At 50.6% G+C, this 18,356-nt stretch overlaps 2 protein-coding genes across 2 annotated transcripts in view; one reads left to right on the plus strand and one right to left on the minus strand.

Annotated features, from left to right (window-relative positions):
* The window catches only part of TIAM2 (TIAM Rac1 associated GEF 2), a 28,293-nt gene extending 15,431 nt beyond the window's left edge, over window positions 1-12,862 (plus strand). The window contains exons 3-13 of the mRNA XM_036247784.1: window positions 431-499; window positions 995-1,120; window positions 1,867-1,975; window positions 4,980-5,159; window positions 6,770-6,888; window positions 7,784-7,892; window positions 8,476-8,534; window positions 9,136-9,241; window positions 10,018-10,105; window positions 11,180-11,334; window positions 12,252-12,862. Of these exons, the coding sequence (XP_036103677.1) occupies window positions 431-499; window positions 995-1,120; window positions 1,867-1,975; window positions 4,980-5,159; window positions 6,770-6,888; window positions 7,784-7,892; window positions 8,476-8,534; window positions 9,136-9,241; window positions 10,018-10,105; window positions 11,180-11,334; window positions 12,252-12,862 (1,731 nt within the window). The remainder of the gene's footprint in view (window positions 1-430; window positions 500-994; window positions 1,121-1,866; window positions 1,976-4,979; window positions 5,160-6,769; window positions 6,889-7,783; window positions 7,893-8,475; window positions 8,535-9,135; window positions 9,242-10,017; window positions 10,106-11,179; window positions 11,335-12,251) is intronic.
* A 523-nt stretch (window positions 12,863-13,385) lies between these two features.
* The window catches only part of TFB1M (transcription factor B1, mitochondrial), a 56,058-nt gene continuing 51,087 nt past the window's right edge, over window positions 13,386-18,356 (minus strand). Inside the window, exon 7 of the mRNA XM_036248613.1 lies at window positions 13,386-13,767. Within this exon, the coding sequence (XP_036104506.1) occupies window positions 13,524-13,767 (244 nt within the window). The 3' untranslated portion in view covers window positions 13,386-13,523. The remainder of the gene's footprint in view (window positions 13,768-18,356) is intronic.

Raw genomic sequence — 18,356 nt, forward strand, 5'->3', positions numbered from 1 at the left:
CTGCTCATGCTTCCACCCCAAAGGGGAAGAGCTGCCCGGATCTAGTCCCGTCCCTCCAGCTCCACGCTGGAGTTGACACTGCTCCCTGGGGGGGAGGACGAGGTCACAGATGACCCAGGTGCCCGGCCGGCGCCCATCTTCTCTGCAGGGAGACGAGACGCGTGCTCCCCTGTAGGGACACGGAGATCCTGGTTCTGCCAGCCAGGCGTTGACCGAAGCAGGGCAGGTGACCGAGAGAACTGCCGTCCAGCCCCTGAGTGCGCTGTGGTTTTACCCTCTGAGCCCAGGGAGTGGCCAGACCCCGTCTGGGGTCGAGAATTTCAGTGAGATGCCGACTTCGTCGTCCTAATGCGAGTCTGGAGCTGCGGCCGGGCAGCTGGGAACCTGAGTATTTTAGAAACTTGTTCAAGAGTCTCCTTCTGTCTTTTAGGATCTGAGCTGCCTCTTTGAATTATACTTGGAGCCGCTGCAAAATGAGACCTTTCTTACCCAAGATGAGGTAAAGTCACCTTCCCTCTGTCCTTGACCCCACAGCTCAGTCTCTGCATGACCTTTAGTGGACCTCCTAGGAGATGTGTCTACTGGTCCCCAACATCCAAGCCTTGCGTGTCTTCAGAGAGACCCAGGCGGAAGGGGTATGGTTCACAGAGGCAGGCATTTGCACCCTTGTTGTAGAGAAGGCGTGACCAACACACACTTTTTCACACATGACATTTTAAGGGTAAATCGCAGGACTTAGTTCCTTTCTACTGACTTTCCCTTCCCCCCTGATTTTGAATTCTGAAAATTTTACCTCCACTTAGGAAGTTATTTGGGAATTATGGGGGCCAGCGCTGTAGATTCGCTCTGTAGCAGGTGCGCCCCCTAGTGAACAGGCTGTCTTCTTTCAAGGACTGACTTCCCTCTGCTCCCTGGGGCAGGACTCGTGATTTATCAGAGTGCTGTCTGCATCTCTGCTGCTAACACCCTCTCTCCAAACCCGACCTTCACTTAGATGGAGTCCCTTTTTGGAAGCTTGCCAGAGATGCTTGAATTTCAAAAGGTGTTTCTGGAGACTCTGGAGGACGGGATCTCAGCGTCATCTGACTTTAACACACTGGAAACCCCCTCGCAGTTCAGAGTAAGTGCTTTAACCTGATCTTCACAGCAAGCAGTGGCGGGCACGGCAGAGACGGCTCCCCTGAGAAAGAATGTGCTGTCCCCGGACGACTGACAGGGTACATTTAGTGCGCCGGCCGCCCTGTTCCCCTTGGGCAGGGGTAAGAACGGGGTCCATTTTTGTCCGAGTCGTGCTCAGAGGATGGGGTCTGCATGGCACGATTTCTGTGGCAGGTGCCTGGGTTCTGTGCTTTTCCTCGTCCACTGAAGGGTGATTCGTCACCTGCATGGTCACGTGACCCTGGGATAACGAGATGGGTCCATTGTTCTGAGCTTCTCTCCTTGGGAGCCCGGTCTCCCACGTGAGCCCCAGGGGCTGGCACGGAGCCCTGCAAGGACGGGCATCATGCACCCCAAGTAAAGCAGAGTCGGCTTCCTTACCCAGCCTCTCGGCTCACTGACATCCCACTTTGTCCGAGGAGTTTTTACAGACGTTTTCTTGTCCTCTGATTGCACTCGGGGCAGCAGGCTCCTCCGCCAGGACGTTTTCACTCAAACTCCAGATGCGAGGGGAGCGCCCGGGCTGTTCTGCGTCTGCTGTGCTCCTGGGGCGGCCGGGGCTCATTTTAGTTGGCGACCTCTCCAGGCGTTGATGCTCTGGGGTCTGAAAGACAAGGGCCCCGGGGACACCAAGCACTGGACTGTCGCAGCAGAGCCAGCGGACGCTGACACACCCATGTCTGACGTGACTTCTCCCTCCCTTTCTAGAAGTTGCTGTTTTCCCTGGGAGGCTCTTTCCTGTATTATGCTGACCATTTCAAACTGTACAGCGGATTCTGCGCTAATCACATTAAGGTCCAGAAGGTCCTCGAGCGAGGTAAGTGGCTCCTAACTTGTGATGCTGTGCTATTGTATTCTTTTCCCTTTATGATTTTAGAGAGAGAGGAAGGGAGAGGGGGAGAGAGAGAGAGAAACATCGATGAGAGAGAACATCGACTGGCTGCCTCCTGCATGTCCCCTCACTGGGGATTTGGCCCACAACCGGGACATGTGCCCTGACCGGGAATCGAACCGGCGACCTCTTGGTGCATGGGTCGACGCTCAACCACTGAGCCACACCGGCTGGACATTATTTTGTATTTGTAATGTTTAACAGATAATAAATTGTACCTAACAGGTAGGAATTGGTGCAATTGTAATGGATCATGTTCCACTCTTGACCTTGAAAGTGAAGACTTGAAGGGAGAGTTTCTGACTCCAGCCTGTTGGTCACAGTAAATGTGACCCAGAGAGCAGAGAGGACGCTTTGCCACCAGCCACTCTGCCGTCAAATTACATCTGGGTTCTTTCCCCGAGTCCCTTGATCTAAACACGTAGAACTATCAGCCCCTGGATGGGGTTAGAAAACATACACCCTTTTTTCTTTCTTATTAACCTTATTCTAAGCTCGAGAAATCACTGCAAAATACTACTATCAAGCTCCCAAGAAGTGAGTTAACTAAAATTAAAGCCTCTTTGGTAGAACTGGGAAAAACTCATCTTTGTTACAGCTCACATCCTGTTCCTGAAGCACTTCTCCACATTTTCATCATCGCACTTGATTTTACCGGCTTCGAGGGAAGACTTTTATTATTATTTTTTAATCCTCACTCGAGGATATTTTTCCATTTATTTTCAGACAGAGTGGGAGGGAGGGATGGAGAGAGAGAAACGTCGATGTGAGAGACATCGACTGGCTGCCTCCCGCACAACCCCCACCAGGGCTGGGGACCGAACTGCAACCGAGATACGTGCCCTTGACCGGAATCAAACCCGCGACTCTTTGATCCACGGGCCAGTGCTCTAACCGCTGAGCCAAACTGGCCAGGGCAAGACTTTTATTTTTTTAAGTCCAAGCAGACCTTCAGCCAACTGCAGACTTCCCTCTGTGGAGCTGAGATGCCTGAGCTTTAGGCTCTGAATCGCTGTGGGTCAGTGTGTGGGCACACGACCCACTTGGGCACTCGGCAGTGAGCCGGCCGGTCAGTCCAGCCTGGAACGTGTGTTCAGAGGTGGATGGCAGCAGTGACCTCCTTCGGGTGTGGACGTGTTGGAGGGAGTCTTCGCGCTGCATCGCTGTAGCATCCCCTTGAAGCTCAGTCTGTTCCTGTCACGCCCTGGACCGGGATGCTGCGCTGAGGCTAGTCGGTCACCGAAGGCTTCGTTTAGTTGGCTGCAGACCTCTCGGTGTGAGACTGGAATTCTCCGACGTCTCTCTCAGATGCTTTCCTACCCCATTCTTTGGAATTCTCATTGCTGGCGGCAGAGAAAAGTGGAGGAAGCATCAGTGATGCGGGCGCAGGACTTGATGCTCAAGGCTACACGCAGCAGCGACCCAGTGCGCAAGGAGAACACCAGACCACTGCCGGTCCCAGGAGCCCTCCGCTTATGAGAACACATGTAACCCTATTCAGGTTATTCCGAATTGTCTGCAGGACAGGTCGCCAGGTGCCTGTACTCTCTCAAGTGTACTTGGAAATAAGCTGGAACTGTGATGTCATATAAGTGACCCCAGGGCCTGAACGCCGTCTTCAGCATTAAGGATGGCCTCCTGTGGCCCGTTACGATTTGCTGCCTCTCTAGCAGCCAGCGAACCAGAGCTCTGGTCCATGACAGTGGCGTATGTTTGAGGAGGGTTCTCTCCCTGAACTTTCTAGTTGTGTCAACAGAGTAGGAGCAGCCGAGCTAAATCCAAGCCGCCTCTTCTCTCTGTCTCCAAATGCTTCTTAACGGCATCGTCAGAGGCCCCGGGGGCAGTCTGCTTGGACGGGATGGTTTATCCCGACTCTGACAGTGTCTAGCCAGCTGCACTGACTCGGTCCCGCCGCTCGGTGTAAAGCCGGAAGTCACAGCGCCGAGAGCAGCTCAGGTTCCACGAGGGAGCCCGGCGTGCCTCACGCTGCCCGGCCCGCCCCCCCCCCCCCCCCCCCGGCTGTCTGCTCTGTTTCTCCAGACGGGTCCGGCTCCGCGGGTCTCCTCCCACGTTCCCGTGGTTTGCTCAGTGCCTGCTGCGCCATGAGAGAAAAGGGCCATCTCCCCATCCACTTTGTCTGACAGTCACAGTCCAAATGGTACTGCATCTGCTAGAAGTGTAGATTTTGCCTTTGTAACGAAACCCCACGGAAGGGTGTATCTTCATGCAAATCGGCCGAATTCCAAACAGCTGGTCACCCAGTGCCCGCAGGTGGGATCCACAGCAGCCGTTGATGTGTCCACTGGTGCCCTCAAAACTAAGGCTGCGACTCCTGGGTGCGGCCTTCCGGCCATCGGACGGGGACAGAGGCGGTCTCACTGCCCAGAGGCGGCCCCGTGTTACATCTGGTGAAGGTTTAGATTGCTTGGAGCTGGGGAGGTGCCGGCTACAGTGCCTGTCAACTTATTTTAAAGGAAAAAAAAAAGATACTGCTTTACGAATAGCCCGTAAATGTATAGAATAAGGAACAGTTTGCTGTGACAGTGGAAAAAATACTGGTTTATTTGCTGTATGCATCTTTTTGGGGGCATGGTATAAGATCTGGATAACATGGTGGTGTGGCTTTGGGATTGTTTGAACTCACGTTTTAGGTGCCTGTGACACTCTCTCCCAGGGGTCGCTGTTCTCCGATGTGTGCCTGTGCTATTCTGGTAGCTCGTCAGCCCCCTTCGCCCGGGAATGTCACACTGATGCGGAATCCAGGCGGCCAGCTTGGCCCCCGTGGTTTGGGTGCACTGGGGTTTTATTAAGACTGGCGTTAGAGGACTGTAGACGTGGATGATCTCTAACTCCACTAAAAACGAAATGAAGTAGAAGTGAGTTCATCCCGCTGTGCTCCTCTAAGGGTCTTGTGTCCATGTGCTTGTAGCCAAAACTGACAACGCCTTCAAGGCTTTCCTGGGTGCCCGGAACCCCACCAAGCAGCACTCGTCCACGCTGGAGTCCTACCTCATCAAGCCCGTGCAGAGAGTGCTCAAGTACCCCCTGCTGCTCAGGGAGCTGGTGTCCCTGACGGACCACGACAGCGAGGAGCACTACCACCTGACAGGTAAGGACACGGAGGCACGCCTCCAACGGGACGGCCGAGCGGACGCGCCCCCTGCATGTTCTAAAACATTTCTCAGCACTACGGTTATTCATCTTAGTTATCATTTTAATAGGTGGAAAAAGTTAGATGGCCATCCCTTCAGATGGGCAAAATACTGGGCAACAATGACCTCCTTGGAGGGGCCCCGCCCACCTGGAGGAGAAGGCAGTTGAAGCCCCGTGATGTGAAACAGGTTCACTCAGGCCACGTGGGCCGCAAACAGCTGAGAACCGAGACCAGGCCTACTTTCCACCCCTGCCGTTTGTGGCGTTGGCTGCAGTGTGCTGCTGATGGAATGTGTTGGGTGCGGCTCCACCTGGTGGAAATCTCCGAGCAGAACCCGACTCAGGAAACACCCTCATGCCAGATTGTGCTTTAAAGCGCATGTTGATGCGTCTTCTCGTCACCTCGGAGATCATCGGCCTAAGACACACTCTGTCCAGCACACAGAGCCCCCAGTCTGAGAGCAAGCAGAGTACCCCCGAAAGAGGCTGTGCTGGATTAGAGGGGATAGTGACTGTTCCCCACATGTCAAAACGAGGAGGTGCTGTTAAGCTCCATGTAATAAAACGCTTGGAGACTGAAAACCTTGATAAATGTTACGATTGCCAAGTAACACTGATGAGTGTGAATTAAATGGGCTCTTTTACTATGGCAAGCATACTTTTATGTCCTAAGTAACAAGAACAAAATATTTTTGGTATAAAAGTTAAATTATGCAAGTAAATGGTACAGATTATGATCAGTGTTCCAAATACTGGGTTGTAGTCAAGTGCATTTTGCATCATGATCTTTAAAAGGGTTGTTACAAGTCCTGCCTTCCAGAGCTCCCCCGACACTGGGTCAAAATGCTGAGTCAGGAGAGCAGAGTATGAGGTGACTCGACATTCTGGTTTTGAACTTGGACAAAATCATCTTGTCCCTCACAGGCCCCTGTAAAAAATGACAAACACCAGGCACAAATGCAAACAATTTGTCTGGCAATTACGCGCGGACAGAGACATCTGTGAGTTCTTGTTAAAACTGTTATGGCTCACAGCTGCCGTACCTGGTCCAGAGGAGAGACATGAACAGCGGAGCCCTGTGGTCAGCCGCGGTGCAGGGCCGGCCACCCCCCATCTCTCAGTGGAGGTCCGGCAGTCCTTTCCCCCTGCACCTCAGCTTTCTCCTCTGAAAAATGGGGCTGATCACTGTTCCTCGAGTCAGAAGTTACCGTGGGGTTAACGGAGATGATTCACACCCATTACCTGTCCTACCACATGGCACATAGAAAGTGCTCAATAAAGAAATGGTCGGTTAGCGCTACTTTTTGCTTCCTTACTTTTTTACTTCCTGCCTCATTTCAAAGAGAATTTGAGAATAGAATCGAATTTGGGACTGGAACAGAATTGGAAGATAATTCTATTCTTCATTATAATGGCTAGGTTATAACAGGCTGTTTGGGTCAAACCCCAATAGTGCTGTTGAGAACTGGTCTTGAACCCCGTTTGAATCCCGAGTTTCTTCCTTCCTGCTGTTGGATAGGACTGAAGACAAAAGTTGTGAGATAAATACAATTGCATGTTTTGCAGAAGCTCTGAAGGCGATGGAGAAAGTAGCAAGCCACATCAATGAGATGCAGAAGATCTACGAGGACTACGGGACCGTGTTCGACCAGCTCGTGGCAGAGCAGAGCGGAACTGAGAAGGAGGTGGGGCACGGGGAGTTCTGCGTCGCCAGAGCTTCGTGCTCACGGGGCCTGTGCTGACCTTCAGGCTGGGCCACCCTGTCAGGGCCTTCCTGGAGAACAGGCCTGCAGTTCTCATTTTCATCTTAATGCTCATAATAAGCCAGCCTCGGTATAAATGTAACCAATTCAGTATCTTGGTTTAAAAATGTCACCTTATGTCATGTTCATGCTGCAAAAGAAAACCCGAAAGGTCACTGAGCTCTTAGCTCTTCCTTTCCCGTGGGGCATGAGTGAGAACATCCCAGGGGCTGAACCGGTGTGGGGAGCACCTCGTGCTTGCTCTTTCATTTCTCTTCTGTTTCAGCATGAACTCTTGGTGGCTGCCTCCTTCCCTAGAAAAGTAGTTTACGTGGAATTTGACAATTTCTCTACTTTTTCCCAGCTGATTCCTATATTTAGACTCGTGAGCTTTTCTAATCTTCCTATAAGAAGCAATGTAGTTTAAGTAGAAAAAGGCAAGACCAGAAAACAGCTGGAGTTGAATTTTTTGACGACAGCCGGTTTCAGTGCTGGCACTCAGAGCCCCCGTGTGGTTTAAGGGTTGCGATGATAACTCCTAGCTCCTGGGGACACGTGACAGAGGTGCCCTGGGCGGACCTTGCCTCTGCCGTGGAACTGATGCTGTGGTCGAGGGGCACGTCTCACCCACGTGGAGGATGTGCACTGAAGAAAAATGAAAAATAACAGATGTGAAGGCAAACGGCTTGATGCTCAGCTCACATTTTCAGAACGTCCACTGTTTAAGGCCCTTAACGATGACGCGGGACACTTGCGTGTCAGCAGGGGCTGTACATATGTGAGTCCCTCCAACATGCAACACTGCTGCAGTTCCCACACCTTCCCTCCTGTTTTCTAGGTAACAGAACTTTCGATGGGGGAGCTTCTGATGCACTCCACCGTTTCCTGGCTGAATCCATTTCTGTCGCTAGGAAAAGCCAGAAAGGACCTTGAGCTCACAGTGTTTGGTTAGTATTTCATGCCAAAGGCTGTAAAGTAAGAGGTTGGCAATAATGATGAATTACTAGGCCAGCCCACTCCCGATTTCCAGAAGGAGGTAGAATCATTAAGTTTTTGACTTAACCACTTAAAACTCCATCGCTCTGCAGACTCATTATCTTGCTCCCTGTCCGCCGTTTGTCTCCAAGCGCGGCTGGAACAGAGCTCCGAGGCTGTTCTAAACCTGCTGTCACTAGGCTGCGGCACTTCTGATGTCCCCGCACTGCGTCTCCTCCTCCCTGAGCTGGCGCAGTGCGTGTACACGGTCTTCTCTCGAAGGCAGACGCGTGTCCTCAGGCTTCAAGGAAACAAAACAAAACATTTTTTAAATGACAGGATCTACATCAGAGAATAGCTTTTGAGTAAGCAGGTACTTCTGCATCACTCATCTGAGCAGAAGGAAGCACCGCTTAGTGGCTCTCGTGCTGGTCTGGTGAGACCTTGGGGTGTCATGAGTCTGAAGGGCTTTGTTCTTCTGAAACATTCGGCTCTAGTTTGACCTTGAAGAGTTTGTATAAAATAATGAAAGAGTTTCTTTTTTCTTTTCTGTAGTTTTTAAGAGAGCTGTCATATTGGTTTATAAGGAAAACTGCAAACTGAAAAAGAAATTGGTAAGACAAAAATTCATTTTAATGAAAGCTACCATTTCATGGCTGTGTTTTCCTATTAATGTTGGACTGAGGAACTGGGTAAGAACCCAGGCATCACTAACCCATGTTACTTATTCCTAGGGTAAAAAACCAAATCAGATACTCAAGATATTTATTCTCCCCACAAAAGATTGTTTTAAAATAAGATGTAGACACACGCTCACGCTGGGCCTACATAGAACATCAGCTCCCATGTCCCTGAAAATGGCCCTTTGCTCCCTACACATGAGAGTCTTTGGTTTGTCTTTGATGACTTACACCTTGACTCAAAAACAAGCTGTGGCTACGCAAAGCCATCCAACATCACGTAAAGATGCGGAAGGCTTGGTTGTCACTTCTGCTTAGAAACCTAGAGTCCTCTGCCTCCCAAACCACGACCCTGCCCTACCCCTGCCCAGTCTGTGAGCCCCCTGAGAACGGGGCGCATGCCTGAGCTGATTCACCCCTGCACCCCCACCGCTGTGAGGCCCTGGCACGCGGGAGGACTTCCGTGGCCACACTGCGCGCGAGCCCTCCTGGGCGAGAACGTGCTTTAACTCTCTCCTGGACGTTCCTATTCCAGCCCGCGAATCCCCGGCCTGCGCACAACTCCGCTGACTTGGACCCCTTTAAGTTCCGCTGGTTGATCCCCATATCCGCACTTCAGGTCAGACTGGGGAACACAGCAGGTGAGTGTGTCCTGTGGCACAATGCCAGAAAGACTTCAGGAGACTGACTCGGGTTGTGGGGTGAAATGTGGCAAAGAACCTTGGGGATCAATTTTGATGTCATACGGGCCAGGAAACGGAGGATGTGTCCTTATAGACTTCTAGCCAAATACCTTTCTTCATTATTTCCTTCTTTTTACTACTAACACTTATTCAGTGTTTATGTTTTCTACCCTAAAATCTGTTAAAGAAACAAAGGTCCACCAGTTTAAATTTTTACAAATTTAGATACACCAGAAAATTCTTTAAGATTAAGCAGTATCGTAAATGATGTAAAAACAAGAAAAACAGTGTTCCGCCCTGGAGAACGCAGACCCTCCCAGAATCACCGTGTTCTGGCGACAGCGCCCCTGGAGGCAGGCAGGCTCCCAGCAGGCTCAGGCACGCGGTGGCATCTGCACCCGTTTCATTTCTGCCGGGTGCTTACGCTCCCCGCACCACGGAATTCGGGGCTCCTTCGTCCATCTCGAGCACCTGAGCACTTCCTGCCAAGGAATGGGGCTGAAAACCAGGGCCCACTTAACCTCTTCCGCAGAGTCCAGAGGTAGGCAGGAGATGTACGAAGCAATGACAAAGCGTTGAACCTTTAGTAAGCGCCTGGCAAGTCGCACGCAGAATGACCACAGGACGGGAATCGGGGTTGCGGGCACGGGACGTTCGAAGAAGCGACCGCGTGATGAGTTTTGGACTTGACACATGTTCTCACCCAGACTGTTGTTCTCTCGCCTTTTCCTCAGGGACAGAAAACAGTTCCATCTGGGAGCTGATCCACACGAAGTCAGAGACAGAGGGGCGGCCGGAAACCATCTTCCAGCTGTGCTGCAGGTGGGAGTGCGGGGCCCTGTGCTCCTCACAAGGCCTCCTCGTGGGCCCCCTGCACTGTGGTCACTTTGGGAGCACCCCCCACGGCAGCTGTAGCTCTAGTAGGGAATGAGCTGATTCGAAACATACCCACACCCCAGTGCTCCAGGGCGGGCAGTTCTCACTCCTTTGTAAGTGGGGGGACCGAGCACACAGGTGGGTGCCGGTCTGTCCTGAGTTGGGGGGGAATGAGCACACAGGTGGGTGCCAGTCTGTCCTGAGTGGAGGAGGGGACTAAGCACACGGCGGGAGCACTGCCGGTCTGTCCTGAGTAGGGGAGGGGACCGAGCACACAGGTGGGTGCCAGTCTGTCCTGAGTGGGGAGGGGACCGAGCACACAGGTGGGTGCCAGTCTGTCCTGAGTGGGGGAGGGGACCGAGCACACAGGTGGGTGCCACTCTGTCCTGAGTGGGGGAGGGGACCGAGCACACGGCGGGAGCGCTGCCGGTCTGTCCTGAGTGGGGAGGGGACCGGGCACATGGGGGAGCGCTGCCGGTCTGTCCTGAGTGGGGGAGGGGACCGGGCACACGGGGGGAACGCTGCCGGTCTGTCCTGAGTGGGGGAGGGGACCGGGCACACGGCGGGAGCACTGCCGGTCTGTCCTGAGTGGGGGAGGGGACCGGGCACACGGGGGAGCACTGCCGGTCTGTCCTGAGTGGGGGAGGGGACCGGGCACACGGGGGAGCACTGCCGGTCTGTCCTGAGTGGGGGAGGGGACCGGGCACACGGGGGAGCACTGCCGGTCTGTCCTGAGTGGGGGAGGGGACCGGGCACACGGGGGAGCACTGCTGGTCTGTCCTGAGTGGGGGAGGGGACCGGGCACACGGCGGGAGCACTGCCGGTCTGTCCTGAGTGGGGGAGGGGGGACCGAGCACACGGCGGGAGCACTGCCGGTCTGTCCTGAGTGGGGGAGGGGGGACCGAGCACACGGCGGGAGCACTGCCGGTCTGTCTTGGGCGCAGCAACCTGCCGCACCAGGGAGGGGACGGGCTGGCAGCTGGCTGACGGGACACTGGTGCTCTCCCTGCCCGCCCACAGCGACAGTGAAAGCAAAACCAGCATCGTCAAGGTGATCCGATCTATTCTGCGGGAGAACTTCAGACGGCACATCAAGAGCGAACTCCCCTTGGAGAAAGCGTGCAAGGAGCGCCTGGTGCCCCTGAAGAACCGTGTTCCCGTTTCAGCCAAATTAGGTGAGAACTTGCCAGCCTCGTGCGCACTCACGAGCCCGAGCTGCTCTGAACAGACATGCTCCCCCCCGGGGTGAGTCACCGCGCTGTGCATTACCGGGGTGGGCGGAGCGCTCCCGAGACCCTGACCGTCGCACCTGTTTCTTCACCGCTGCCCAGGGGTCCGGGTGGCTCCCGGTGCTCCCGGGCTCAGAAGGGCGGCATCTGGGAAGTCGGTCCTCCTCCTCCTCCTCCTCCCTCGGCAGGGAGACTTCCAAAGCACGGTTCTTCCACTTTCTGCCTGTTTCAAACGTGTCCACTTACGTTTTAGAATCTTCTTCCTGTTGTATCTATTTTGTTTTTATCTTTGATCTTGTTTTTACTCTTAAAAATGTATGTATGTCTCCTCGGTCACAGTGTGACCTCTTGAAATTTACTGTATATTTTCTGTTGCTTGTCCCTTGCCCGAACCAGCCTGGCCATCAAACTATGCTACTGTCTGCAGACACACAGAGCGGGTCTTTCCACCTTCTAGCACGCGCAGTGAATCACACACACACACAGTTACCACATCCCGTCCCCGAGCGCTGGTCAGCAATTCCACAGAGACCGTTCCATGGGAGAGAAAGAGCATTTTTCTCCTTTAAATTCAGGAACAGGGGGAATAAATAAGGTGAGAAGACAGGCAGAGAGACACGGTGTCATCTTGGTTATCAAGGTACAAAGTAAGTTAGTGAAGAAAGGGAACATAGATTTTATAACTAACTTTTCAATTTACCCATTGGCAAAAATAAGAATCCTAGCCCTTATAGCTTATTTTTCTATCTAAATAACTGAGCTCTGATAACAGGTCATCTAAAAATACCAAAACCCCCAACGTTAAATCCTAGAAGGTACAGTGCAGAACTCTGTGTCACGGGGATGCGGTTCTCTCCCTGCAGCTTCGACCCGGTCCTTGAAAGTGCTCAAGAGCCCCCGCAGCAGCGAGTGGCCGGGCGAGCCTGGCCGGGGCAGCTCCCTGGACTCCGACGACTGCAGCCTGAGCAGCAGCACCCAGAGCAGCGGCTGCCACCCCGCCGGGGGCGGGCAGGGCTCCCTGAAACACCCGCACACAGGCCTGCCCGACTTCTCGGACGGTCTCATCAAAGAGAGCGACATCCTGAGCGACGAGGATGAGGACCCCCATCAGACCTTGCCGCAGGGCAGCCCCACCAAAGACATCGAGATCCAGTTCCAGAGACTGAGGATCTCCGAGGACCCGGACGCTCACCCCGCTGAGCAGCAGCCTGATGAGGATGGCCAGCCACCGGGGGAGCAGCCCAAGCTGGTCCGGGGGCACTTCTGTGCCATCAAACGAAAAGCCAACAGCACCAAAAGGGACCGGGGGACCCTGCTCAGGGCACAGACACGCCACCAGTCCCTGGACACGCAGTCGGAAAGTGCCAGCCTCGACCTCAACTCGGTCCTCGAGCGCGAGTTCCGCGTCCAGAGCCTGGCGGCGGCGGTCAGCGAGGACTGCTGCTACGGGGCGGGGCGCCTGGGGCAGTCCTAGGACGTCCGACGCGGCCGCAGTCACCGCCCCTCCGCCGGAGACCGGCCCGTGGGAACTGCAGAAAAACTAGCCAGTGTTAGGTTTTGAGCAGTAGACGTTTTCCCACAAAATAGTTGTAAAGATTTAAGTTATTTTAATTTATTGTGGATCAGAAACCTAGATTAAACTGGTCAGAATCTGTAAATTACTTCGTTTATATCCCTTTTGAGCAGGTATCAAAATGACTTAGGACCCTTAAAACGGCAGTCTAATTATTTTAATTTATGTGGAAAAAGTAAGGTGGGAAAGTTGTGATTAATAGCTTTTAAAAAAGGTCATTTTGTTCAATCCTCTGGGCATTTTCTTTGAGCTGGCTGTTTCTGCTTTATTTAAAGCATATTTAAGTTATTTTAATGTGGTTAGGGGCACAATGTGCAGATATTTCACTTTTGTAAGGTTGTAATAGATGCTGTTTATACCGAACATGCCATATCTATGCATATATATTAAAAGAGAGCTTGTACTGTAACTTGATCATATTTATTTTCTCTACCAAGCTGTACAGTAAACGAGGAAACAGTCCCGTCTGGTAACTGGCCTCTTTGTCATTCTGTACACGTCAAGTGCACACGACAAGCTCAGCCTTGGACATCCACGCCCGGCTGCGAGCCCAGCGTGGCAGCTACAGTCCGTAACTCTCCCTGTCACCCTCTTTCTCCTGATTTCCACATTTATTTTTCTTGAGTTCCTCTCTGAAATTATAAGCAAAGAGGTGTGGGTCTTCGTCACACATTTTCCGGTACATGTCACAGAGGCTCCGAAAGTGGGAGACGGAGAGCTGCGTGGGGCGCAGCGTAGGGTCCACGTCCGCCCCCTCCAGCAGCTTCCCGGTGCGTTCTAGGCGCTGAGCTTCAGGGAATAACATTCTAAGAAGAAAAAAAAAAAATCAGAAATTTACTTTAGAAATTATGCAAACATGATGCTTCCTCCTACCCTCATTTGAAAATGATGTGGTCCTGACAACCTGAGAAGAGAGGAGGCCGAAAGCCTGGGTGGCGTCCTGCAGGGCTCCCCGCCGGGCGTCAGTTCGACCACCCGGAGCAGGGACGACCACCCAAGGCAGAGCTAGTCTGACCTGCAAGGTGTTCCATGGGAAATGTTTTCCAAAGCTCAGTCAATACCTGCGTCTTTAAGGTAAGTTTAAAGAAACATCTGTTCAGCTGCATTCTTAGAGAGAAATGTGTCAGCTGCCTCAATGTTTAATACGAAAGTTGTCTATTCTGGTGTGATCTAGCATCACTTTTGATTCTCATTTGACCGTAGCTTTAGGAACTCTTCATCCCATAAGAATGACCTTTCTTGGCAAAGTTAGAAAACAGTTGATGTGAAAACGCAAACAGTTATGTCCCCTCTTTAAGATATCTTGAAGCATCTTTAAAGTTGTTTTAAGGTATATATTTTATATTTCATCCGAGATCATTGTTTTAAATGAATAGCAAAACCAACACTGAGCCACTGTAAAGCTTCACCTGGCTTTTACTTTCTTCTCTCAGGTCTGAGGCTCTACAGAGCTAGTCTTAAAGGGCCAGTGGAGGCGGAGTGTTTCTTACAGCTGATGGTGCTCTCGGCCAGGAACTGCCTGTTCCCCAATCTCACTCGGGGAGCAGACCGAGATCTGCGAGCTCGGTGACATGGCTAGGAGGGTCTAATCGGCTTCTACCGTCTGGGGCCAATCTGTGGTGTGACTGAGGGACACCCACAGGTCAGCTGGGCACACTACCTGGTCCATATGTATAATGAATGGGGCCCATCACTGAGCTAGGGTGCTGCTTGGAAACACTAGCTCAGGCCAATTGTAGAATTTTCAAAAGCAGGATATACTTTGTGGTGTTTTTCTCCCCATGAATCAGGGCTGGTCTGTACAGTGTACGGGTCACACCCTGGGTGAAGGGTAAGTGAGAGCTGAAAGCCAGCTTGGGTTCTACTCGCCAAGTACAGCCTCCTGGCTGGGGCTGCCCCTCCCAGACATGGTCGCTGTAGCATCCCGGCCACTAACTGCAGCTTAAGTGTCTGCTAGGGAAGCAACGACTGGTAAAGCAGGGAAACGACTAATCCAGGTCAACAACGGCAGGTTGAGGATGTAACATCAGTTGTGTTAAACCCTCAAGACTGAGTTTTGTGGCTGTGACGGTCAGGATGCAGCCGCACCCTATGTGCTGAAGGGACAGTTCACACGCCAGGGAGGGGGTTAGGGTGGAACTGTGTGAGGGGTTAGAAAGCAGAAACATTCTCCAGAACAGATTACATATTAGGACACAAAACCAGCCTCAAGAAATCAAGACAACCGAAATACTATCAAGCATCTTTTCAGCCCACAATGGTGTAAAACTAGAATCAACTGCAAGAAGAAAATTGGAAAAACATGCGATTAAACAACATGCTAGGAAACTACCAATGAGTCAAAGAGGAAATCAAACAGGCAATGTAAACAACTTCCCAAAATGTATGAGATGCAGCAAAAGCAGTTCTAAGAGAGAAATTCATAGCAATACAGGTCTACCTTAAGAAACAAACAAAAAATCCCCAAAAGTCTAATTTTTTACACTTAAAGGAACTAGAAAAGAAGAACAATCTTCATTCCAAATTAAGTAGAAGGAATAAAATTATAAAGATCAGGTTAGAAAGAAATGAAATCTAGACCAATAAAACAATAGAAATAAAGCAATGAAACTAAAAGCTGTTTTTTTTTTTAAAGAAAATTGATAAACCTTTAGCTAGACTCATCAAGAAAAACAGAACACGAAACAAAATAAGTGAAAAAGTAGTTATAGCCTACCCTATGGATCATAAAGGATCATAAAGAATACTATACAGCTCTCGGTCAAGATGCTGGCATCCCTGCATCCTCCCATGCCCACATCAAAATTACAACTAAACTACTGAATAACCATAATTCACAACCCCCTGAAATCTAGCTGAACAGAAGTTCTATAATTAGGGATATAAAAAATTTTTTAGAAAAGCCATGTTGACAATGGTAGGAGGGGCAGAGTGCCTGAATAGGCTGGTGGTGGTTTAAAATCAGGAGGGATATCTCAGCTATGGAGGCCCCGCCGCCCCAAGAGAAAGGGTTCCCAGTCCCAAACCAGGTCCCCCAGCCCAGGATCCTAGTGCCAGGAAGAGAAGTCCCCATAACTGCTGTGAAAGCCAGTAGGTGCTGTGGCTGAGTGAGAGAAAGGGCTGCTGGAATCCCAGGTATTTCTCTTAAAGGGCAGCAATGTACTTACTTGAAATCACTTGTTCTGAGATTCAGGACTGGGGCAGCAGAGACATACCAGAAGGTGCCAGAGACATATGAGAAGGAAATGAATGATCTGGCTTTGGGGCAAGGGTTGGAGGGGCTGCTTTCTCCCAGACAGAAGTGCTGACAGAGGCCATTGTTCCTCTGCTGAGCCTCCCACCCCCACCCCTGAGACAAAAGGCGGGCACCATATCTGACTCTCCATCAACCTGGCTAAGGAAATGGAAGTTGCCCAGCCGAGTCCCTAAGACTCCATCCCACCCAACTTGCTGGTCTACTGAAACTGTTTTCAGGTTCTTTTCCATACAAATGCCCTGTCTTCGCTCATTTTGTGGGCTTGCCTAAAATCTCTCAAAGATTTACAATAAACCCCAAACAAGTAGCATCTGGGGCCAGTGTGCCAGTACCTTTTACTAAGGGGCCCCAGGCCCACCAGCACTAGCAGCAGCTGGCTTCAGTTCTCAGTCTGGCCTCTCCCAGAACCTCGAGCCCTGCACAAATAGCAGCAACCTGCAGATTGCCCTGTAGCTCATGCTGGGTAGCCCCAGGCAGGGCACAGCAGCATCTGATCTTGGTTTGCACCTCTTGGGAGGCAACCAGTGAATAGCTTCAGACCACTCAACTACAAGCAACACACTCAAGGGGTGGACTCAGCAGGCACCATAGCCCCGCTGATGTGAGTCCAGCTCCTTGGGGTCAGCCCCTGCACAACAGCTCCTCCATTGTAGTTGCATCCAATCCTCACAGCCCATTGGCCTAGGGGTAAATATGTCCCACTGACATGTCAACGGCAATCCAGGCTCAACTACAATAGGAGGGTTCACACAGCCCACAAGGGGGGTGGTCACATCTGCAGTGCTCAGCTTGGGTGATCTGGGAGGCTGTGCCACTGGGCCCTGAAGGACACCTACTACATAAGGCCACTCTACCAAGACTGGGAGATGTAGCAGCTCTTCCTAATACATAGAAACAAATGCAGGGAGGCAGCCAAAATAAGGAAACAAAGAAACATGTCCCAAATGAAATAACAGAGCAAAACTCCAGATAAAGAACTAAGCAAAATGGGGACAAGCAATCTACCAGATGCAGAGTTCAAAACACTGGTTATATAAGGATGCTCAATGAATGTAAGGGAAAAGTAGATGAACTTAGTGAAGACTTCAACAAAAAGATAGGAAACATAAATTTGGAGATAGAAAGCATAAAAAATCCACTCAGAAATAAAGAATACAATGGAAATGAAGAATACATCATATGGAATTAACAGTACAGTAGATGAAACAGAGAATCAAAACAGTGATTTGGAATATAAGGTAGCAAAAAACACCTAATCAGAACAGTAAAAAGACAAAAAAAAAAAAAAAAAAGGCTAGTGTAAAGAGCCTTTGGGACAACCTCAAATGTACCAACATTCACATTATGGGGGTGCCAGAAGAAGAGAGCAAGAACTTGAAAACCTATTTGAAAAAATAATGATAGAAAATTTCCCTAATTTGGTGAAGGAAATAGACATATAAGTCAGGAAGCACAGAGCCCCAAACAAGACGAACACAAAGAGGCCCATACCAAGACACATCTTAATTAAAATGCCAAAGTTTAAAGATAAAGAGAGAATCTTAAACGCAGTTAGTTACCTACAAGGGAGCTGCCATAAGAGTCAGCTGATTTCTCAACCGAAACTATGTAGGCCAGAAGAAATTGGCACAAAATATTCAAAGTGATGAAAAGCAAGGACCTAAACCAAGATTACTCTACTCAGCAAAGCTATCATTTAGAATCCATTTATGATAAAAAAAAAAAATCAACAAATTGGGAATAAAGTGAATACACCTCAACATAATAAAGGCTACATATGACAAACCCACAGCTAACATCATCCTTAATAGTGGAAAGCTAAAAGAGTTTCCTCTAAGATTAGAAACAAGATATGAATACTCACTCTCAACACTTTAATTCAGTATAGTTAAAAGTCCTAGCCATAGCAATTGGACAAGAAAAAATAATAAAAGGCTTCCAAAATTGGAATGGAAGAAGTAAAACTATTTGCATATGACATGCCACTATACAGGGTGTCCCCTCCCCCCAAAAAATGTATACAGGGTGTCTGTAGATTTTATTACATTTTGAAAATGAAATGTATTTTAATAAACACTGGATTTATAATTATTCAAAGTTGTGTACACATTTTTTTGGGACACCCTCTAAATAGAAAAC

This window comes from Molossus molossus, unplaced genomic scaffold, assembly GCF_014108415.1.
Source record: "Molossus molossus isolate mMolMol1 unplaced genomic scaffold, mMolMol1.p scaffold_m16_p_8, whole genome shotgun sequence".
NCBI classification, from domain to species: Eukaryota; Metazoa; Chordata; class Mammalia; order Chiroptera; family Molossidae; genus Molossus; species Molossus molossus.